Genomic DNA, 24,856 nt, shown 5'->3' with positions numbered 1-24,856 from the left:
CTTGAGTTATTTGGGCTGTTGGTGTCAACCTTCTTGAGTTCTCTATGATTTTGGACCTTATTCCTCTGTCAGATATAGGATTGGTGAGGATCCTTTCCCAATCTGTAGGCTGCCAATTCGTCCTATTGACGTGTCCTTTGCCTTACAAAAGCCTTGCAGTTTCATGAGGTCCCATTTATCAACTGTTGATCTTAGAGCCTGAGCCATTGGTGTTGTGTTCAGAAAATTGTCTCCGGTACCAATGTGTTCAAGGGTATTTCCCACTTTCTCTTCTCAGAGGATTGTGGGAGGGGGTGGCTGGGAGGGGGGCAGTGAGCAGGATGTAATACTGTGAATAAGTAAAAAGAAAAATTAAATTAATTTTTTTAAAAAAAAGGACTGCTCGCCATCCCATTTCTCCCTTTCTGTTCCTGCGTGTTCATGTTCTCTCTCTCTCTTTCTCTCTCTCTCTCCCTCCTTCTCTGTGCCCCCTTCTCTGCCTTCATGGCTCTGCTTCCACCTGTTCACCTCTACCCCTCCAGGCTCTAACTCTCTGTCTTCCCCCCAAATAACTCCCTTTATACGAGATCTGTTGCACAAAGTGATTTTTCAGGGGACACCTTGGCATGGGCCCCCCAGGTAACCCTCACCACATTGTATTTCATTACGGACACCGGACACACACACACACACACACACACACACACACACACACACAAAGAGCATTGACTTTTTCTTTTAATAAGAGCACCAATTGAGTTTGTAAGGCAGAGTCTTCAAGAGTTCACTTCCCTCTCTTCTTCACATCACTGTGAGCCTTGCATTTCATCACATGACTTCAAGAGGGATCCCAACATTTAAATAATAGTAAGATCATTAAATATTACAATGCCAAATAAAGGCAAAATAATTTTGAGACACCTGATATAATGTATCAAGTAGTTAATTATAAATGAAGAGTGGCCTTGTGTTATGGGTGTGTCTGCTGTGACTTCTTTCCCGTTCTCAAATCTTTCATCTTGTATCATCTGCACGCATCTGCAGTGGCCCGCATCTTTCACCTTCCATCTGCACACATTTGGAGTGACCCCCATCTTTCACGTTGTATCTGCACACGTTTGCAGTGACCCACATCTTTCACCTTCCGTCTGCACCGTTTGCAGTGACCCACGTCTTTCACCTTGTATCTGCACACGTTTGCAGTGACCCACGTCTTTCACCTTCCATCTGCACCGTTTGCAGTGACCCAAGTCTTTCACCTTGTATCTGCACACGTTTGCAGTGACACACGTCTTTCATCTTCTATCTGCACACGTCTGCAGTGACCCGCCACTGCTGGAGAGCATCCTAAATTATGAGCATTACAATTTATCCCTTCCACAGCTGACAGTACACTTGAATTGCTCTCTGATTGAAACTATTGACTTCCAGTCCTTCTCCTGAGGAGACTCCCCTGTGGGTCACCTCAAGTTCTGGTCTCTCTTTTATAAAAGGAATAATACATTCATGGGCCAAAATGTTGACTTATAGGGTATGCTGATTCCCAACAGACAGACTTCCCAAGGTTGACTTTCCCATTTCACAGCCGGGTACTGTTGATCCCATTCACCCCACCCCCATCTATCTTTTGCTTTTAATCGGTGATTTCCCCAAACCTTATTTCAGATGGAGAAGAAAGCAGAACCTTTGGGAACAGGTCCTGGGCAAAGGCCGTGTGCTCCTGACAGCTCTTGTGGTGTCTGCAGAGCCATGAGCTCTGGAGCTCAACCTTATGTATCAGGTCCTCCCTGAGGACTGAGAATGAAACAGAAGCTGCCCCAGTCCAGAAGGAGCCAGGCCAGGAAGCTCCCACTACACCGATAACGTTCTCATCTTGGTGGCAGAAAGGAGGAAGAGCTAACAATGGCTCACAGTTTGAGGGGGACAGTCTGTAGTTGGAAAGGTGCAACTGAGCAGCCCCTGCTGGTGAGGATGTGGGGATGTCAGGCAGAGGCTTGCTCACTTCTTGGCAGATAAGAAAAAAGATTCTCCAAGATGGCCCCATCCTAGCAGCCCATGTCCCAGGAGCCTCTGTGCACCAGTTCAGGCCCTGAGTCCCACAGATTGTATAGCCTCCCCTAGACAGTGCTAACAGCTGGAGATCAAGTAGTGAAATGGGGGTCCCTGGGCATAGAGCACATTCAAGCCACCTTATCACCTCATGCCCTTTCCCTTCACCATGCTCTCTGAAAGAGCAACGACCAGGATATCTACTTTGCTCTCTTTACGGATGTAAGTTGGTCTCACTGCTGGTCAAACTCGTTGACTTTGCACTTCAGAAACATTACCTCTCCAGTTCCTAGGTAGAGATGCCACCTTAGAAATGATCAATAACAGGCCCATCAGAAATGAATATGAAAGGTCATGTTGTGATTTGGGTGACTTGATTTTGCTGATGAAAGCAATACAACCCCCCCCCATAGATCTACCTACAAAAATTCTAGGGTGGATCATTTACTTCAGTTTTCTAAAATCCAGGCAATGTCCTCAAAGCTCAGAGCAGAAGAAAGACGTTCCTGCAAAATCTGAGGGTGTGGATTGCAACCCTGGTCAAGTACAGAAACCCAAAGAGTACTTCACGTTCGAGGGTGCTGTTAGTTTGTCTGTGCTTTATGTGTGTATTTACTGTGGGGATGTTGGACCACGCTCCAGCAGAAACACTCACAGACAGGGGATTTGCTGCAAAAACATGAGGTTTAATGATAATAACCAGTGCACTAGGGCTCCCTTGCACACAGGCAAGAGGAACCCCCAAGCCAAAGCTGGGAGCAGTTTTTATACAGAGTTCATGAGGGCAACCACAAAGGCTGACTTCCCAGGTCCCGTCTCTAGGTGACTCAGGTTTGCACATTATTTTTATGACAATGAGTGTCTTCTGTTTGCCCAGGTTTACACATTAAGGGCCCAACTTCCTGACCACCTCCCATCCTGGGCCCCTCTCCTGGAATATGTCTACATTCTCTGGGCCTTCCTCACCCTCAGGTGGGTTCCCTTCCCTGTGGTCTGAGGAATGTTAATCAGCCTCTCCCTTCTTCCTCTTAATGTTAATCTAGCAAGTGTCCTCTGACTAAGGAATGTGCCCCTCCTGGGATGTGTCCTGGGACAGTGGGATTCTTTCAATTTTAAGTTGGAACTGAGATCTGAAATCCTACAGGGACTTTAAGAGTGTGTAAATAAGTACAATAGGAGAAAAACACTGGTTATTATTTTCTTCCTGTGATATCTTTATCTTCACAGAAGTGACTTATTTTCTATTTTTATTTATTCTCTTTCTTTCTCTCTCTCTCTCTGTTTGTTTATTTTATCTGTGCAAAAGCCTTAGTTGTCCTGGAACTCCCTTTATAGACCAGACCTCAAGCACATAGAGATGAGCCTGCCTCTGCCTCCTTAGTGCTTGGATTAAAGGCGTGTGCAGCCATGAACATTTTCTTCCAGATTTATTTTTATTTATGTGTGTATGCTGTGTGTGCATATAATATGTGTGTTTGTGCATGTGTGTATGTGTTTGTGTGTGTGCTCACGCGCACGCGCACAAGCACATGCATGCATGGGATCACCTGAACTTGGAGTTGCAGGGGGATGTGAACTGCTTAACATGAATTCTGGGAACCTAACTCAGGTCCTCTGGAGGAGAGCTATGTACTCTTAACTGCCTCTCTCTGGATCCTAAACCCTACTTAAAGCTTCAAGACTGCTGAGGACCAAACCTTTGAGGCTTCTGATAGGTCCAAACTATAGCAAAGTCCTTAGTTTTCTGACTTGTTTCATTTTTGAGCCAATGTCTCCTATAGCCCAGACAGACTGGCCTCAACTCACTATGAAGTTAAGAATGACCTTGAATTCCTAATCCTCCTGCCTCTACCTCCCAAGTGCTAAGATTGCAGGGGTATGTCAATACTGTATAGCACTATCTTCTGCTGATCAAGACTAGCTGTGTCTGTTTGCAAATGATCAACACAGTTGGTCATGGAGACATTCCCTCACAGGAGGAAGGGGTAGGGAGGGTCATTGGACTTTCACCTTAGCATTCAGCTGCTCTTCCCAGACCAGACATTTGTATGCAATTCTGCCTAATTGCAGTGTCCTCAGGAAGGGTCTTGAGGAGGGGCTGGAGTGTGTAGGCTAAGGAGGACTAGGAAAGGGGCTCCGTCTACTTGGCCATGGAGACATCACCATGTGTATTGGTTACTTTTCTATTTCTGTAAAGAGACACCATGACCAAGGCAACCTACAAAAGAGAACATTTCATTGGCACTGGCTTACAGTGTCACAGGGTTAGTCATGGCTGGAAGCATGGCAGCAGGCAGGGTGACGTAGCAGTGCAGGAGAGCTTACATCTGATCTACGAGCAGCTGACAGGGAGAGTGAGATTGGGCCTGGTAGGGGCTTTGAAACTTCAAATCCATCCTTACTAACACATCTCCCCCAACAAGGCCACACCTCCTAATCCTTCCTAAACAGTTCTACTGACTGGGAACCAATGATTCAAATATTGGGCCTATTGGGGCCATTCTCATTCAAACCACTACACCATGCCAGGTACAGACTTTCTAGCATGGCTGCTTTAGGCCCTGCTCATCACCCTACCTATGCTGTGTAAGTCCAAGAAACCCATTGGTTCCCCAGGATGAATTCTGATGGCCTCAATCTTTGGTTTGTCACTAAGACCTTAGGAGGAAGGATAGACACTGTTCTCATCTCCCCCAAGGGAGACATGCCCAGTGCATGTGTTGTTTGGGGTCATACTAAGGCTTCATTCATATTAGGCAGGCATTCAACCAGCTGAGCTACATCCCTGTCTTAGTGTTTTATTGCTGTGAAAGGGATACCATGACCATGGCAACTCATATAAACAAAAACATTTCACTGGGGTTGGCTTACAGTTTGTAGTTCATTATGATCATGGTGGGAAGCATGGTGGCACACAGGCAGATGTGGTGTTGAGGAGGAGGCTGAGAGTTTGACATCTGGATTGGCAGGCAGCAGGAAGTGTCCATGACACACTGGCTAGGCTTGAGCTTCCGAGACCTCAAAGCCCATCCCCTAATGACACACTTCCTCCAAAAAAGCCACACCCACTCCAGCAAGACCACACCTTCAAACAGCACACCTCCTTATGGGCCTATAGGGGCCATTTTTATTCAAACCACCACAATCCCAAACCCATGGTCCTTGGGTTGCTTGAGGAGCATAAGCATGTGGCCTGGAAGGAAGAGGCACACAGTCTAGATGTTTCCTTTGTAGACAGGCTTCCTAAACATGTTTCCTACCTTCTCACATAACATTCTCTTGAGTGTTGCCATGGAAATCTGCAGAAACACATGTTAACATTGTTTGCATTTATAAAGGAGTGAGGAGATGGGGTCTTGAGGGGACCTTAGATCTTGCAGGCTCCACCTTCAGGAAGGGATTAATGTCTTTTCTGGAGATGGATCAGTTCTCTAGAGTCCCACAGGTAAGAGTAGGTTGTGTAAGTCAGCCCATAGCTGTTCTCATTCTCTCCAAAGCTCCTTTTGTGTACATCTGCTCTCTCCTGCTTTTCCATCACGGAGACAACACAAGGCCTGCTCCAGATTTGGCCTCTGGATACTAAACTTTTCAGCTTCCAAAACCATAAGCCCAAGTAAAATCTGTTATAGTTTGAATGTCAAGTGTCCCCTCCCCCATTGAACCAGAACATCTTCCCAGAACCAGCCTTTAGCTGTTTGGGAAGAGTACAGAACTTCTGGGACATGGAGATTCTGGTGTTAATGGCTTCTTGGAGCAGGCCTGTAAAGGTTATAGCCCAGGCCAGCTGTCTGTGCCCTCCTTTGCAAGCTCCTGCCTCAGGGAGCCAAGCCCTCCAGCCGCCATGCTTACCAAGATGGACTATACATTCTAAATTTGTGATCCAAAAGAAACCTTATGTTTCTTCTGTCACACATTACAGGGACAAGATAGATAACAAATATAAAATCTCTTTATAAATGGTCAGTTACCAGGGGTTTGTTATAGCAACAGAAAGCAAACTGCCATGAGCTGGTTGTCAGTTTGTACTGATGTCATTGTGCCTGTCTACCTACTTCCTGTCTGCTTCCCAGCGCATAGATTGTGAGCTCCACAGAGCCACATACCTGGATACCACTGGATACCACTGGCTGGTCATAAGATGTGCCCAAAGTGAATTTGCCCAGTGATGGTGGAGGGGAGAAGGATGGGAGGAGGGTTCCCAGTAGGAATGCAGACTCCTGCAGGGACAGAGATTCTGGGAATGTGGCTCACAGCTGAACTGAGTAGTCAGCCCAGCCAGTTCAACCGCACGGTCATCTTCATCAGTGTCCTATCCTGGAGCTCTGGGGTGGGTGCAATCAATTCCCTTGCTGCTCTGTCTCCTTCCTGGGCCTGCTGGATCCTGACACCTTATTCTCCTCTGCCGTTAAGTATTCCTCTGGATTCAACAGGCCTAGATACACAGTGACCTGTCACTCCATCTTCACACGTGCCCTGAACTAAAACTCTACCACTTAGAGCGACTTGAGTATGTGTGCATTGTTTAAAAAACTCATATTGCTAAAATCGTGTTGGTGAACCATGTAACTAACATGCCTTGAGGGATTCTTCGCAAACACTTCATAGCTTCGTTGAAATTCAAGCTATGAAATTACCAAATGGGATTAAAAGAAGGTGAAAGATGGACTAAGAGACTGGATGTAACAAGGTCATCCAGGGCAGTGTGGGCTTGGATGTAAGGCGTTAGAGTGAAGAAGACATAGATCCGGATGGTCTGGGAATCGAACCTAGCTTCACTTACACTTTGGACAAATTACTTGAAGTCTGTGAAATGAAAATGATGCTAACATCTACTGATAGTTTGTTGAGAGTATTTGATAAGATGTGAGATTTAAAATACTCCTTCACTTGTAAAGAACCAGGCATATTTATTCATTGATGTTTTCACATAATAGAATAGTTCTGGTCACCCAGCCTTTTAAAACAAGTATTTTAGAATATGTGTTTATTTTTATTGTATGTGTACGTGTGTGTGCCTGAGTGTGTGTCTGGGCATTACATGCACGTAGGAGCCAATAGGAATCAGAAGATGGCACTGGATCCCCTGGAGCTAGGGTTATAGGCAGTTGTGACCAGAAACACGAGTGCTGGACTAGGCTGGGTCCTCTACAGGAGCGAGCAGTGCTGTTGGTTGCTGAGACAGCTCTCCAGTTTCCTTTACAATTCTTTAAAATTACACTTTATCCATTAATTAATTAATTAACTAAATATTTGGTGTGTGTGTGCACGCACGCACACACGCGCGCGCACACACGCGCACTTGTGTGTTGACACACAATGACCTTGGCATGTGTGCATATCAGAGGGCCAGTTGTGGGAGTTGCTTCTCTGCTTCCACGAATTTTTTCAATTACATGGCAACTAGTTGTTTTATGTTTTGCTTCTCAGTCACCCAGGTTTAAATGGGGTCTTCACTGCAATTTGGGAACATTATATTCTAGATTTTTCTTCACCTATGAACCCCCCTCCCCCCATTAAAATTTCTCATATTCTTCAGCCATGCTTTCTCAGGCCTAACGGGGCAGCAGGCCAGCCTCATCCCCTTCACTTAAACACACAGGATCTCAGGCCTCTCAGCCCCACCGAGACTAGATCTTCATGTAACTGCAGTCCCAGGCATTCGTGTCCTGCAAAAGCTAAGAACTCCTGAAGAGTCCTTCACTTTCCTCCTGGCCTGCTTCTCTTATTTGATGAAGCCATTTGTGCTAATAATAAAGAATACCTTTCTTCTTATGTGTGGGCATTCTGCTAGACACTTTAAATACATTGCATCATTTCAAGCGCCTGATGAATGGGTAGTTATCATTGTCCTGAAAAATGAGAAAGCAAAGTTAAAGGAGATGACATCACATATCTGCTGACCCAACCACCGTGGAGTTTCTGTTTGGCTGAGACTAGAAGTCTCCTGGCCCTAGCTTCATTCTTCCTATGGCTGTCCCTTTCTCTATGGCTATTTCCATCTCTCTATTCACCCATCACAAAGATGATCTCCTGGAAGTGAGTCCTTAGTTAGTTGGGGGTCCAGGATCCCACCTGGCCTCACAGGTGGAGATTCGAATGAGGTGGGGGAAGGGAAGGTTTTTTTTTTTTTTGTGAACTATCAAGGACTTAAGGGATGTGCTGGCCACCGTGGCTCGCTCACAGGCATATTCACCTTACGTACTCCCACAGCTGTGAGAGCTGCAGTATTTTTCAGGTGACTCAAAGGTGACCCAGCCTCTCTCACTTCGTGCTTTTCTGCCTTCTCCTCAGATGCAGAGCTCTAGCAAACCCTGAAGTAGGACTGTGTTCATTTCCCAGGGCATCCTCCTGACCGACTGTCTGCCTCCAAGTTGGCTAGGTTCCCTGAGCAGGCAGGGCTGAGTCTGGCGCAGCAGCACTTTGGCACGGAGGGGCCTTTGTTGTCCCTCTGGGCTGCAACTCCCCCTCACTGTGTCCACTTTCACTCATTTCTCTTGGGAGCTGCCTTGCTACAGAGAAAGGCCTTTGGAAGCCTTCTCTTTTCAGCCAGTCTTTATTGAATTTCACCTCCATGTTTTCTTCTTCCCAAATAGGAGCATCATTTATCTTGGACTTTAAGTTGCAGAGGTCTTTAAAAGCTTTCTTTTTTCCCCCAGCTGCATTTGTTGACACACAGTCAATCTGTTCCTTTCCTCCACTCCTGGGTCCTCCCACCAAGCCCCCCAAGCAGGCCATAAAGTGTCTACAGCTGCGCCTTTATCACCCTTCCCTTTCTAAGGCCGCAAGGGGGACATGCTGAAATACAGCACAGCCATTACTGCTGACAAAAAGGGACAATTTTAAAACATTTTTGCTTTTCATCAGGGAAGCCCATGGCACAAAAGAAAGTGCATCATTTTATTGTAAATGCTTTTTAAATATGGGTCACTTGGCCATAATCAGCCCCAAAGGACAGAAGAGTTCAAAGCCCCAAAGCGGCCCCAAATATATTGAGAGTTTCCCACCTCAGCCTTCGCCTTTTAAATTATGCTAATTGACACCAAGAAAAAGGGGGTGGGGTGGTAATCTCCAATCAACCCATGCGCTCTGCCTGCAACCCCCTTCTTTTCTTACAGAGAAAAGCTCGTGAAATGTATTGGACTGGCCGCGAATGGCAGCAGCAAACTACTTGGGCCATTTTTCTTTTTCTTACAGGGAATATGAAGACTAGGAGGCTTGTGGCTTGGTCTTTCAGGATGGGGCGACTTACCCAGCCCTAGTGGAGAGGAAAGTCTTGTTATCTTCCTTGCAGACTACCAGGATGAATTTTCTTAAGGGCTCCTTGGCTTGTGATTATGGGCTGAGTTTCCAGGGGTGCACAGAGTGTGGGGTACAACACAGGGCAGGGTGATACATTAAACTCAGCCTTTGTTGTTGTTGTTTCAGACATGGTTTCTAGTGTAGCCCTGGCTGTCCTGGGACTTGCTTTGTAGACCTGACTGGCAGAGATCTGTTTGCCCTTCCCTCCCATGTGCTGGGATCGAAGGTGTGTGCCACCACCCACCACCGCCTGGCCAAAGTTAGCATATTTATAGAGTGGTTGTCAGGATTTTCGGAATTGAGACTAGAGGCAGCAGGATTTCACCCCCATGTAGACTGTGGTAACCTTATCACAGTCCTCCAGCTGCTCTCCCCTTTGAAGTCTAGACCCCCACACTGAAGTCTGACTCTTCCTGCCCGAGGCTCTCTCTGGAGAACAGATTTGGATGTGAGGAGACTGTTGGAGCCATAAGAAAGATTCTCCTAGTAGTTGGAATGAGGGCAAGATTACCTTCCTGAGAACCAGTTGCCTGTGTGGTTCACAGCACGTTGACTGTGCAGCCCAAAGAGCTAGACTCAGGTCTTGGTCAGGGCTGTTCAGCCATCCTGAGATACTGTGGAATGAGGTGACAGTGAAATACCCCCACCACCCAGCACACCTGTGTGGGATGTCTGGCTATACTGAGGTGACACCCAGCACTGGAGCCCCCAGGATATACTGGAGTACCTGGAAGGTTGGATCTACTTGGGAATAAAATGGCAATGAGGGTTGCTCAGAAAGAACAGTAGCTATGTCCTGGGTTGTTGTGATGACTGAATGACTAGACATGCCAAAAGCCTATTCCTAAGAAGGTGGGGTGTGGAGCTGGCACATATATGGGGACATATATAACTGCATGCATACATGTGCTGGCTGCTACAGGTAGAGTCTATTTTCATCCAGTGTCTGTTTGCTAGCCTGTTGTTACCTTTCTTCAGAGGACCCAAGTGTACGGTCAGATAGAGTCCCTTGCCATGCTCACTGCTCTCTGACTACTGCTTTTTACTCGATTGCCCATGTGACCCTAGGCTTACATTTGGATATCACTTATTTGATCTTTTGTTTTCAGGGAGCGAAGCTGAAGCCCATAGTTAGAATTAGTTACCAATCTGTGGAAGGAAAAGTTCCCTGCTTTTTCTATCTTGGTCTCTTTTTTCACATGAGGGAATTTTCTCAAAATCCAGTGACTCTAGCCTTCTTCAAACTGAAGAGACAGTGAACATCCACGTGGCTCACTGTGTCTTTCCTAATGTCTGCTTGATCTGCGGCCTCTGATCTCCTTTTCTGGAACAGTAGCGCCACCTTCCCTTTTATTTCTGTTCCGAGAGGGAGGAACTGTAGGAGGCGTGTGGTTTGATCTTTCAGGATGATTTGACTCCCAATCCTAATCCTAATGTGGAGGAAACTCTGTTATCTTTCCCAAAAGACTACTAAGATGGATGTACTGAAGGCTCCACAGTGTGGATCGTGGCTGAGTCTGAACCTGTACATGGAAGGCGAGAGGATGGGAGTTCAGCCAGGGAAGGGTTGCTAGCCCCTCTCTGCTCCAGCCGAGCTGGCCGCCCACAGTCCCATGGTTATGCCATGACTGTTACTGCTTACTACAGCAGTAACAAGTCTATGCACCTACTGTATTCTCTCCTTGGAGGGATTAGACCTTACGTGTTCTCGTGGATTCTTCCAGGTCTCGGCTCCCGCAGCCTTGAGGGAAGCATTCCCTGAAGGCTACGGAATCTCTACAGCTGCTCCATGTTACCTCCTTTGGACTACCCCTGCAGATATGCATTCCCCAGTATACATATTCACAAACTATCTTTCTGCAGAAGCAGAAAAGCTTCAGAAAGCCAGGCCTTTACTTCATCCACTTTCACATCTGCAGCAGCTGTGAACTCTTGATGAATGAGTGGCAGGTGACATCATTTTAAGCTCTCTGGCACCCTTGCTACTCACCTTCCCATACTTTCTGGGCACTTAATCTTGCTGTCATGACGCAATACCATAGCTTCTAGAACTGTGCTGCAAAGCTGAGTGAGCCTGCTTCTCCCAGATACTCCAGTTGCTGTGGCTTTACTGTGTGGAGGCTCAGGCCGCCTCCCCTGCAGACAGAAGAGAGCATCTTCTTCATGGACGGAAGCCAGGGTTACTCACTGCGGTGATCAGCAGTGTTTGCTACACTTCATGTAACGAAATGTCACAGCCATAACATTTGAGGAGTATTTATTGGTATGGGAAATGCTCACAATGTTAAGAAAAGCAGGGTACACATCTGTAAACATAGCATGATCCCAATCTTGTAGTAAAATAAGTTATATATGCATAGAAAAAATAGAGAAAAGGAATACACTAAACAGTAACAGTGATGCTCTCAGGGCACAGGACTCTGGGTCAATAGCTAGTTTTATTGTTCCGGCATCTCCTAAACATTCTACAAGAAGCACGTATGACTCAGATAGACAAAGGGGGTGGGAGGAGGAGAAAGTTGATGTAGATTGATACCTAGTCCTGGGGGGCAGCAAGACTCATGTGCCGAGTGCACAGTTCAGTCACTTGCAAGCTTCATTCAGCCCGTGTCATATATAGAGGAAGGGTAGAAACGCTCTGTCTGCCACTAAAAACCACTGGACATGTGAAAGGGTCACAGACATCTAAGGAGTTCCAATGTCTTGCTTAAGGACATGTTTCCCATCCACCCTTCGCTTCCATCGTCCAGTGTAGGTAAAAGGCTGTAAACTGATCCCTCCTGGGAGGACTGGCTCACACCGCTGCTCTCTGACCTAACGGCATCCAGGTCTTCATCTAAAACCTGCTAACTGCCCAAGCTTCTCCTTCTCATGCAGGTACCTCTGTGATAGTAACACCAGAGACTGCTGCTCCAATAGTTACTCCTTAAAATGGTCTGGGAAGAACCACCTTCAGCAGCCCGTGCTGCTTCCATCTCTAAGCCTCTGGCTAGTGGTCCTACATGCAACAGGGAAAGTGCAGGAGTCGAGCCCACGGCTGGACCCTGACTTGCTGAAGGGCTGAGCAGCTAAGAAGCTCTGTGGAAAGGCTCTGCCTAGAGATGGGGTGAAGTTACAGATGAGACGTGAGGCTTGATGCTCAGTGCTCTCTGTGGGCAAGGTGAAACTATTCCTTCTTTGAAAAAATTAATCCTTAAAAAAAGAAGAAGGAGGAGAAGAAGAAGTGCCTAGATGCAAGGTCAAAGGAACTCGTTGAAAGCCCCGGAGCACAGCTACAGCACCGTGCAAGCACTCTCTGCCCAGAGACAGCAAGGTGGCATTTCACCGGCACACCGTGCTTTCGTAGGCTGATACTCATGGCAAAACTATCTGACCAGAGATTATGAAAATACTTTCAAAATGGATTTGTAGAATGAAATAACAAAATAACTATGTTCTTTTTTCCTCTACATTTTTTCACTTAAGCTAAAATTATGAATTGCAGAATAAAATGAAAATCTTATTGGTGGTGCCACTGGCTAAAACATAAATCACCACAAGCTCTTCTCAACAGTTATGGGCGAGAGTCCTAGAATGCACATACACTCCCTGATCTTCTTACAAGTATTCTGACTGACTCTTACAGCAGCTCAGGACCACCGTTAGGAAAGCATGTCTCTGGCTATAACGTCACATGCACACTATTTTCTGGGCCAACTTGAGAACTCCTGAGTAAGCAGAGGCCTGGGTTTGCTGTACCTTGGATGATGTCTCTTTTCTCTCACCTTGGTGTGCACACTGACCCCCATTTGAATCGGGAGGAGTGGGTACTGCAGGCCTCCCACTTCTGGGTGACTTCTCTTGCTGCTTTCAGTGTGCTTACTTTAAATCCACTAACCTCCTTTTCTGCCTTTGTGGGGGTGGGAGGTCAAAGTCCAAGCAATCCAAACATGTTTGAAATGAACATAAATCTTAGTGATGGCAGTTATTCTTTAGGGGTTCCCTTCAGAGTAAATTTTAAGAACGTCCTGGCATCTCTCTGGCAGCTCAAAGGCCAGGGACAACTGAGGGTAACTGATTCTCACCGGTGCTATGCACACTGTCCTGGAAAGAGGCTGCACACTGAGTGAGGGAAAGGGTGGAGAAAGACTTTAAAACATGAACAGTGCAACGGTCTCCTTAGCCCACGTAGCCATAAAAAAACACACACAAATGGCTAAATTCAATCATCCCCGATGTTTTATTTAATTTAAAGTTTTAAAAGGCAGTGGTCAAGCACATAGTCTATGTGTGCATATATCTATGTATGCGTATCTACACACACATACATATATGAAAGAAACCAACCCCCTTTCACTTTCAGCCACGGATCACCTTGGCCTGCTGTCTACGTGATTGCACAGCTACTTCATATGACCATTCCTAAGAGTAAAAATAAACAGCCTCAACCAGCTTAATAGTAACTATTTGTGTTTCTTTTTTTAAATAAATAAAGTTACCATTAAACTGACCACATATGATAGAAAGGTAGAACACACACACACAAATACACACAGAGACCCCTGTTTAAAACATGTGACATACGAATGACCTTTATGTACAAATGGGTGCTGTTGGCTCCCTACCCCCAGCACAGGCCACAAAAGAACTCCCACTACTCGGGGAGCCCCATCCTCTCTGTTGCCTGGAGGATGAGTGTGTACTCGGCACCCTGAGTGATAGCTCAGAATGCATGCTTCGGACGCGACAGTACAGATGGTGGTCCAGCCCTACGGCACTAGTAGTGTTCAGGAATGAGGGAGAAATAGGCACGTGTAGCTGCCTGAACTAAACCATCATTTCTAACTCCTCATAGGGAGAAACGTAATCTCAAGTTTTAGCTAAGTGACATACAAACTTTTAGAGTGTAATAGGTTTGTAAGTCTGGGGCCGTGTGTGTGTATGTGTGTGTGTGTGTGTGTGTGTGTATGTGTGTGTGTATGTGTTTCCACATCTGTATAAAACTGAAATGAAGGGTGGGGCTAGGCTTACAGAGCAGCTGCCTGGCTTCCATTCAGTCAGTGCTGATCCCAGGGGTCACTTGCCTCAGCCCTTATTTACCAGTTCCTCGGGCGCTCATGTGCCTCGGGGCGCTGGAGAGACTCAGAAGGGTCGGTTTACACGAGTGGGTGGAAGGACACGGCTGAATCTTCAGCTAGGAATCCCGGCAACAAGATTTGACCAGGGCTGCTTTGCCGAGTGAAGTCCTGTACTCTGTCTGGTGCAGTGGGATGGCTGCTTCTGCTTCTAGCCCCGCAACTCTGCCTAACTGCAGCTCTGTATGAATGCCTCAATGTTGCAGAAAACACAGGATTACCTCTTAAATATGTTGGACTCCCAATGAGTAAACCAGTTAATGTGTTTCCAGCCAAAGCAAGGGCATAAACGTTTTAGAGAAAAAGATTCCCCTGGAGCTACAGAGAAAGGATGCTGATAAAAGCCATAGAGAGAGTGGAGCAGGTGACGTTGCTTTCAGTCTGTGTCCGAGCTGGTCTCTTCGATGACAGAATACTGGCTGAGTGCTTCCTCCAAAGGCGTTATTGTCCCGTCAGGTTTTAGTCCCATTGGTTTAAGCAACTCCTCTCTGAAAAAAAGAGATAAAAGAAAGAAAAAAAAAGTATTCACCAGCAACACACACCCCTCCCCATCCAAATCCACAGCCTTTTAAAAAGAGAAGTCTTCAAAAACCAAAGTATTTTCTCTCAAGCTCTCTGTGTATTTGTAATAGAAAGATGAAAGGAGCATGGAGAAAGAGGGACATGAAAGGCTGCATTCACACAAGCCAGACCTAAGCCAATTAAAGGAGGAGAAGTCAAGGCCCAAATGCGCTCAGGACAAGGAGCAGGTCTCTTCGGGTTTGAATAATTAACTTTCTTTTCCTCTGGTGGATTTGTTTTGTTTTAGAGAAGCTGAAGCTCTAGAGTTTCACCTGCTCGACTCGGTGTTAAAGGCACGTTTCAGTTAATGGCGTCGATGGTCAGGTTTGGATCCCTTCCACCGTCTCCCACTCACAAACACTTGTTGGTTCATTTCAAATCAGTCAGATTTCCCCAAGTTTCCCCCCCCCTCCTTTTTGTTTAAACGCCATTGCTTTTGTTTGTGGCAGTTTAATTATGGGATTGACAGCCATTTTAATCTCCTCAAAGCTCCCCAACTGTCTCTTCATCTAATCCAATTGTATACACTCCACAAGTTACAGCCTCATCTAAGATGATTAATTATTGATTAAGCCAATCAAAAAGCACCAGGAAAGACTTATTTAATCTCTTCATTGGCCTTACTTATTACATGGAGATTGTGACGAGTGTACCTATTGAGTTGCTAGCATCAATCCTTCCACTCCCGACAGGCTTGTGGTGCACTTAAGAGGACTGTCAAAGGCTCAGGAGCCGCCTGACACTCATTTCTCATGAAAATGGGCATCACTGCCCAAGAGCATGCTGCAGCCGCTGAGATACTGGTGGGCTGTGGGGTGAGGGAACATGGCACTTACTTCCCTCTGCTTCTTGCTGTCTTTTCTGGCAACACAAAGAAGGGCTCCCTCCCCCCTCCTGGGAAGGGCAGCGTACAACTGTGCTAGCACAGTAAAGCCTGGGGTTAAAGCAACAGCAGCCTAAGCAAGTAGCTCTGGCTAGCACCAGAGAATAACTTCTGAGGCCGAGTCTGCTTGGGAAACGTGCATGGCTGGCTAACCTGAGGCTCCTGCAGGTTTTATGTAGGCAACAGGATCAGAGTCATACAGTTTTAAGTTGGAAGGCGCCTCAGAGATCATGTAGTCCAACTCTCCTCTTTAAAAGGAGGCAGAGTGACTTACCCAAGGCCACTCAGTGGTGGAACTGGGCCTGGGCAGTTCTCCCAAATCCCAGTCTTTGGTAAGTCCCATCTGAGCTGACTGCTCTGACGGCACAGAAGGCAGCTTAGTTCACTGCTCAGCAAGTACATGAAAAGAGCTGCCACTTGCTGGGCAGAAGAGGAAGGACAGGGTGCAGCTGCTGCCCTTGATGAATGGCTGAAACCAACAGACCCAAGAGGACTTGGGCCACCAATGAGGAAAAGGTCCTGAAAGAATGAAAGAAGGAAACCCTGTGGCTCCTGAAAGGAAGCATGGCCACACTACCTGGGGGAGGCAGGGAAGGCACCACAGATGAGAGAGCCTATGGCAGCAGGCAAAGGAGACTGCGCCAGGTCCCATTGTCTTGTATGACTGTGTCAGTTCACCTTTTCTGCTTTGTGTCCTTGAGAGGCTGGGCAAGGGACCAGTGTTTAGGGAGTAGAGGTTCAAGGAAGAAGCAAGGGGCAAGAGGTAAAGGGTAACTTGAGAGGAAGGAGCTTAGCATGTACCCTGCACAGTGTCTATTGGTGCACACTCTCTATGAGTGCGGTGCTAGCCACACTGGAGCAGGTGGCAGACAGGTAAAGCATCAGGAGGTAACTGTAATGGTTACAAAAAAAGGAGAGAAAGATGGACTATGGCCAAGGCTGGGAGAAAGGCCTCTGGCCTAGGGCAGGTGTGGAAGGGGGCTGGTGAAGGTGAGTAGGAGAACTGGCTCCAGGGTGAATACTAAGAACATAGGAAAGGCCTGTGGAGAGCCATCAATGAATTCTTGAGCCTTGCTATGACCCAGCCACAATTTAGAGTTCATATTTCCTGGTTCTGCCTGTGATGCAAAACTCTGTGATACTGAATACTAATAATTGATGCAATGGAAGGGGATAACATGATGGAAATGGCACATTGAAGGATAAGAAAATTCTAGGTCTAAAGGTTAGAAGCGGTGCTAAACATCTGTAAAAACAAGAGCCTGGCTCAAAAGACCAAAAACCCAAACCCAAACCCAAACCCAAGCCAACCAAACTGAAACACAGAACTTCACACACCCAATGGCCTGGTTTAAAGGTGTTGGTAACTGCAGGCAGTGAGGTATGGGAGGGCTGGATGGTAAGGAGCACAAGGAGAGGCAAGGGCGTACCAAAGGCAGTGATACCATCCCTGCCAGCACTAACACAACTATACTTCCACAGTAACAGCCAACACTGGGCCTAGCGACCAGTGTGAACTACCCAGCTACTTTCTATGCAGACCCAGGAAGAATATTTCCAAATTAAGTTTGTTATCTTTATTACTACCCTTTAGTCCAATTTTATAATTGGGAACAATTACGACTTACACAGTTTTATGATCAAATTACAAGAGTTATTTTATAGACCAAAGGTCACCCATCCTTTAATTCTCACATATGAACTATTCTCAAGCATTGTTGGAGGACACCCTGTATCACCCCTCCATTAACATGGAAGCTCCTCAGAAGGCATGGATTGTTTTCTTTTCCACATGGCTCCATGCAATGCTTGTATATACTGACATTTCTGTAGGAAGGGCACCAGTGAAACTTGGCCACGAAGTCATGCATTCATGCAAATAAATTCCAACAGCAATGTGATGTTGTGTGAACAGCAAACAGACGGTAAGTTAGGAAGTCTAAAGTCCAGACTCTTCCACTTACCAGCTGTGTGATCTTGGGCATGTCTCTGAGTCTTACTTTCCCCATCTGTGAAATGGGGGTCATAATACTAGCTCTGCCTACTTCCCAGTGATGACATAAAAAGTCCTAGCACAGCAGTGGCACCACCAACAGCAACAGCACAGATCTAAGGGCTCTGTGAATGGTAGAGGACTCCAGTGTTTACTGTGGGGGAGGGAAAGGCACAGAGAGGTTTGGAAGCCAGACCTGGGCTCTAATGCTAAAATTACAGCACAGTGTCTGGAAGACCTTGAAAACCCTAAACTCTGATTTTATTTTCTGTAAAAACTGGATCAGGAACACTCACCTCATTAAGCAGTCATGAAAGCACAGATTACAGACTACACAGCATGTGGAGCGGTTGGGATATGACGGGAACCCATAAGCTGTACTTTGTTTCTTATGTCTTTACAGAAAGCTTCTCCTTCCTGACAGAATGGTGGAGGGGGAAGGGAGGGAATGGTCCCTGTCCTCAAGAAGCTTCAATCAGTTTGGAACACACACCACACACAAAACAATACTGAAAGAATTACAGAACAGCAGATCAACAAGCTTCAGACGATTGAAGCAGTGCCCTGCCTTTCCTGAGCCTTACAGTCTCCCTGTACGGCTGTGTTCACGGAGATTTCCTGTTCTGTGGGGGAGCAGGAACCGATCATGTGCTAGCTTGTGACTGCTTTACCCACCAACCCTGGATTGCTTCTCATGCTCAGTCTAATTTTCTGTTCTCCTCTATCTAACGCTAGCACCTTACAAACACCAACCAAGACCCTTGCTTAGAGACTCACTACTGACAGCTCAGTGCATGCTCCGGTTGTCTATTAGTCTGTCAGCTATTTGTGTCCATGTCAGTAAGGTATGGACAGAGTCAGAACCTAATTATCAACAGCACAACCATGTTCCATCACCATCCTATGGCGATGCACAATCGGGAGGGACACAGGAGGAAAAGACATTACTACGGCTCCTTGCAGGAGGCAGATTCAGGGCCACACTGTAATTAATGGCAGTGAAAAGACATGGTGTCACAGGGGGAGAGGCAGAATTAGTCAAGCAGAGGCACAGAAGCAAGAGTTAGTTATGTGCAGGACTGGCAAGCAGGTTGGCTCAGCCGAGGAAAAGGAAAAAGAAAGCTCAAAAGTGCTACAAGGTACGAAGGGGCTGGAAACCTGGGCTAAGGCTGACGAGCTGGACCAAGTCCCAAGGTATCACTGTCTCTAATCTCAAGAGCCACCTTCCATATTTAAGAGTATTCATTAGAAATAAGCACTACTACAAACTTTGAAAGCTACAAACAACACTGCTCTGATATACTAAGGAAAGTACGTTCTATGCTTTACTTAGTCTCAGTGTTCTCTGTGTTCTAGCATGGTGCCTTATAGAGCAGAGCCTCGGGGACGCACAGGAACCACATTTAGCTGGCCTTCTTACAGAAGTCATGTATCTGGAGGCTCCTCATGACTAAGCCATGAACAAGACTGGCTAAACCTGTGAGCAGATTTGTTTTCATCAAGATGTATAGATTCAGGAAAGAATTACTAATCTTCAGGAAAGCCTTATATAAAACCAAGAAAGGATTATTAATCCCCGGGAGAGCACATTACAGAACGAGGACATCACTAATCCACAGGCAATCCTGAGGAATGCTTTCCAAGGATTCACTGCTCTCTGCTAGACTGTCTGTGCTCATCTTGAGGGCAGAGATCCATGTCTTCCCAGGCTATGATTTTCATCTAGGACAGAGCACACAGTAGGTGCTTGGTAGATGTTTGCCAAAAGGACAGAGTACATGGCTGTGGCCTAAGTGGAGAATGGCAGAGGGCTGTGTGTCTAGGCTGTAACAGCTTTCATGATGAGCCACCATCATCAGATGATGCTGACAGCCCAGCAGAGTCAACCACCATTTGGTACAGACCCAGCTTCTTGTGCCTGAGACATTAGGAGTTCTAGATTCTAGCTTCAAATCTTCTACAAGTCTGTTACAAGTCCTTAGGCCAGCCATTTGCCTCTGAACTACAAAATGAGGGGTTGGACAAGATGATCCCTAATAATTTATACTAATTTTAAGAATAAATATCAGGCTACTAAATAACTTTGAATCACTTAAAAAGCTGCTGGGGTTTTTAAGATATTCAAAGTCACTATCATAAAATCCTTTCTTCCTAATCAAGATACTCTAAACCTAACGGTCAACGTAGCACCTGCCTGTCAATGACAGATAGCACAACCACAAACCTTTTCTGCAGTCTGCCAGCAGGTGATTAAATGATTACTAAAGCAATGGCAAGTACCACACACAGGACCCAGATGGCAGCATGGTCTTTGCTGAGCCATTTTATGAAGAGTTACCACTGGCCCTAAATTTATGAAGGTTCTCTCTAAAAAATGACAGCTGGTGTGCAATAACCATCTTGATTGAAATGTGCATAGGATTAAGATATTCACATAGTAGCAGCTGCTTCATACTTACCTTCAATGCTATATACAGGCCTTACACAGTTAAGACTGCCCCGTTATCACCAAAAAGTACAGTGGTGTCTACTGGATAAGGAGCCCATGCTAGGCCCTGTGACAGTATCATGGCGGGCTTCTCATCTGATCAGGCATCTGGCCAGGGAAGACATAAGCCTCCAAGAATGTTCAACTGGAACGAAACATCATTTAGAAATTTGATCTTACTAAACGATAAGGAATCATAGTCTATAAGGGTGTGGCCAGGCAAAGAGGATACAGATAAAGCACGTCCAAGAAAAGAAACCCTATTTTGCCCCAGCCTAACCCTTGGGACTGCCAATGAAAACCAAAATAATAATAATAATGATAATAAAAATAATAATAAAATAATAATAATAATAATAATAATAATAATAATAATAATAATATAAAAACAAAAGGTTCTTAAATCTAGGGGTGGAAACTTATAGAATTTAAATATACTTAAAATTTTCTGTTCTTTATAGTATTTTTTCCCAGCTATATTTTAACAGCTTCCTGCTGGTGTGATCCTGTAATAGCTCCTTGGAACTGTAGAGATGGTCACACTGTTTTAGGGCTTCAAGTTCCTATGTGACTCCCCCAGCAGTGATAGTCAGTATTAGGGCTCAGACAGTAACATGCCCAACTGCACAATACGGAATAGGTCAGATGCGTGTGTAACACCTGACTCGACCGGGAAGCCAGAGACTACTCTTGCCCACAGCACATGTGTTGTGCAGGATAACAAAGCATTTGATTCAAGTGCACTTGTGAAGGCAGGACACAATCAAGCAGTTGGTAAAAACACATCCTTGTTTCCCACTTGCACATCTCCCAAGAGTCCCTTCGAATTTACCTATACGAGTTTCAGCTTCTCGCTTGCCACTTAGCTTGATAACGACTCAAAAATCATTCCCTTATTTTCAAGGGCTCTTCTTTCTTGTCTGCTCTGTGTACTACAGGGTAGTATTGACACATGGAATTAATGACAGGGTCTGTAATGAAACAACAATCATGCAAACACCAGTCTGCTCTTTTGATAAAACAGCATGTTAGAGACCTATTCACCTCCCTCTAATTGAGTACTACATAATAGTTCCGATCCTTTTGTGTAACATATTTTGTTCTATGATTAGAAAAGAAGAAAAAGGGGAAACCTATGAAGCACTGCTTCCTTTAATCACCTGATTAATTCTTGTTTTAATGAGGGTACTGCTATTTAGTCATGTTCTGCTACATTCTTGTTTTGTTGACTTCTTTCTGTTCAATGTAGAACAAAACCTGAGACAGGATAATTGGGAGCTGTTACTTTGGCACAGGGATTCCTGTTCTTAATGTGAGGTTGGCCTGGAAAAAGAGCCCTGACACATTAAATTAGCCATTTCATATTTAATTCCTTTTCACCTCTGGAAGATGGGATGAGACATTAATATATAAATGAAGTATTTTAATTAACATAAAATGCCTTTGGGGATGGATCCCCTGATGGCCCAGAGGGTGTGACTCTGCACGAGGAGCCACAGCCTCTAAAACTGCACTAGGTTCTTTCTTACTCCTGGTAATAACTCCTCTCAATGCAGGAGTCGCATAACTATGTTGGAAGCTAGGAGTGTGGTGGCCTTTGGTGTGGACACTGCTTCTTCCCCGTTCATCTAATGGATTCCTATTACGATTGGTAAAACTGATCGTTCACCAGGGCATCCACTGAGAAGAAATAATGCCAATGGTGGCTTTCCCACAGCAAATAAAGGTCTTCCAACTGCATCTTAATAAATAACTGAGACCTTCCACTCAGCCCTCACCACTGCGGTCTAGGATGGGGCACCAAGGGAAAAGTAAAATGTGCTGTGTAAATATGTAGATACTAAGATAGAAGGACGTGGGTACTGATCGTACTACCACGCCCTGGCACTTGGTAATGGGATTGGGAACGGTCATTTTAAAGTAAGGGTTTGCCAGTGTGATGGGTGTAAGAGTCTGCTAGGTTACCACATTCATTCTTTGAAATACAATGACAAAACCAAGCGATAACGAAGGACGGTAGAGCTTTTACTGTCTCTTCATCAAGCAGTCACTTAAAGATGAGCTGATTCTTGGTGTGGAGTAGGAAACTGAATGTGGGATGTATCTCTACACTCTGATCTGCAATCTGTCAAGGTAAACACGCTTGCTGTGAGGCTTTAGTGCTTTGTACTTATTTAAAACTTACATCTCATTTAAAAATAATCAGATTGACAAAGTGCTCAGAGTTGTTGGTAATTTTTCAAAATAGTGTGTTCTGGAGGGTGTTATTTTAATGCCTGCTCTTAGGTCGAACACTTAAGCTCAGATGCTCACTCCTTGATAACATACCTCCCGTCCTGCTTAGCTCACAAGATTGTCTTAATGATCAACAGGGTATACATGTGAAAGCTGTTTTTACATTTTGAAGTACCGAGTTAGCTTTTTATTATTCTCATTTCTGTTAGAAGATAGCATGCAAAGCGTCTAATATTCGACTATGGTCTCCAGTTAGACAGCACAGTTAAGGGCATGTTAGAGGAAGAGGTTAGGGACAGTGTAGAAAGAACACATTTACTTCTATCCTTAAGTAATGGCACTCTTTATTACCTCTTGGTGATATCCTTAGAAAACTCTATTACCCTGCTGTCCAGGCTGACAAGATTCCCAAGGGGGGGGTGCACATCGAGCAGAGAGTACAGACACCTGCTCTGACACGCACTCCCCATCGAAGGACCCGAGTGAGAGTCAGAGAGAAAGGCGACTGAGCAAGGACAGTATTTTCATCTCGTTTTGCTAATTGCCAAATGCCATGTCAGCTCATGCTTTAGCCACGTGCTCTGTGACTTTCAGCAGTGAGTTTGAAGGGTGCGTGACAGCCTGCATAGGTGTCTGGCCACTGACACAGACCTCTATAACCTAAAGATGCATAGAGGCAGGCTTCTCAGCGCAATCCCCTCTTATTCCTGTACCGGTGTGTAGGTATACAAAACACCAAGCTGAGTTTCCATGGAACCTTAATGATGGTCTGTGTCAGAAATGTGAGGGAAGCCACATGTAAACTGTATATAATAGTCAATGTCCAACTAAGGGAAGAAAAATTAAGGTAAAATTGACTTCAGTTTAATCCAGTATGAAAATTGGTCTTTTAAACACATAATCTACTAAATAATTACTAAGATACATTCCAGTCTCTGTAGAGGACATCCTAATTTGGATTAAGCATACCTCAAGCGCTCAGTAGTCATGGACTGACGAGCAGGACCCACAGTGGACAGCTGCAGACCCAAAAGGTTTTCTGTCTTAAGACTAAGATCTTGAACCTTAAGATCTTTGATGCCTACAGTAGGTCTTACAATGCTTAAGAAAAGTGGGCTGTATTTCTGAAAGGCACCCAAAAAGTATATCCTAGACTAACTCCTCAAAGGCATGTGCAATGATAGGTTTTGCTATTTCTGTTAAGATGAGCAATAGGATTTATTTACATAGAAAAAAGTCATGTGCCTCTTACTTTCTAGATGTAAATCAATCATAACTGCCTGAGTTAAGAAAGCAATCTCTTGATTCAAGTGTACTGTCCTTATATTTGATGCCAGCACTAAGAAAGCCAGGTCCCACACATCAACATGGCGGGGGTGGGGAGCAAGGTTAGTGGCCAGGGTGTGAATGAGAAAAGTGCTGGCCGAACAGGCATTGTTTACTTATTGACATACAACTTAAAGCACAGGTGCCTCTCAAACAGTGCTAGAATGAGAATGGCAGATCAGCCCATCTGGTTTCCACTAAGGAAATAGAGGGGTAGGAGGAGTAGAAACAACTGTGACTTAAGATGTGCTCGCCCTTGGCTAGCAGGGCTAAGCCACTGTTAAGAGTGTGTGTGAGAGTGCTGTTGCTGGGTAAGGCAGCTGTGCCAGGCACATGGGGCTGGCTCTCTGAAGCCACCACTCTCATCCCCTACTTCAGTGCAAGGTCTTATTTTTGCTATCAAAGTTTGAGAAGGAGAGAGGAGGTGGAGAGGCAGGCATGTTATGTCAAATGATGTTTTCTGTAACCTTATACCTCAGGCTTGACTGCTGAATATCATACTTATTTTAGATTAAAGAAATCCATACCACTTATTTAAGTTAGATAGCCATAGCCCACATTTCTTTATGGTATTCCTTTAAAGCCCCTACTTTGATGAAGTTTGGCCAAGAAATGGAAATGAAAACTACACTTTGAAGCTGTAAATCCTGCAGGTTATTCTACAGACAAAATAAAACAAAACAAAACCAACCAACCAAACAAACAAAAACCCCCAACCTTCAAATCTGGGGTCAGCCATATCCATTTCCATAGGACACACAGCACTGAACCAGCTCTACGGGATAGCGGTGACAAGGTTCACATGGGTTCCTAGCTCTAAGAACCTCCAGGTGTCCTGCCATCTCCACTGAGGAATAGAAACATTTAACAAAGACACGATCTTTCTATAAACAAATCAAGACTCACTGAGCATGCTACTTATCACACAT

The 24,856-nt window shown here is 45.3% G+C and overlaps 1 protein-coding gene across 11 annotated transcripts in view; it reads right to left on the bottom strand.

The window, feature by feature from the left end:
- Positions 1–13,523: 13,523 nt before the first annotated feature.
- The window catches only part of Ric8b (RIC8 guanine nucleotide exchange factor B), a 97,825-nt gene continuing 86,492 nt past the window's right edge, over positions 13,524–24,856 (bottom strand). For 7 of the 11 annotated variants that reach the window (XM_076919788.1, XM_076919790.1, XM_076919789.1 and 4 more), the window contains one exon: positions 13,524–14,929. In XM_076919788.1, the coding sequence (XP_076775903.1) occupies positions 14,818–14,929 (112 nt within the window). In that variant the 3' untranslated portion in view covers positions 13,524–14,817. Of the gene's footprint in view, positions 14,930–20,337; positions 21,338–24,856 lie in introns of all 11 variants that reach the window. The other 4 variants (XR_013106253.1, XR_013106255.1, XR_013106256.1 and 1 more) reach the window with 4 other exon arrangements.

Source organism: Arvicanthis niloticus, chromosome 22 (genome assembly GCF_011762505.2).
Source record: "Arvicanthis niloticus isolate mArvNil1 chromosome 22, mArvNil1.pat.X, whole genome shotgun sequence".
In the NCBI taxonomy this organism is placed as follows: Eukaryota; Metazoa; Chordata; class Mammalia; order Rodentia; family Muridae; genus Arvicanthis; species Arvicanthis niloticus.
Note: the sequence above shows the minus strand (reverse complement) of the source record. Positions and strands in the feature narration are given on the sequence as shown.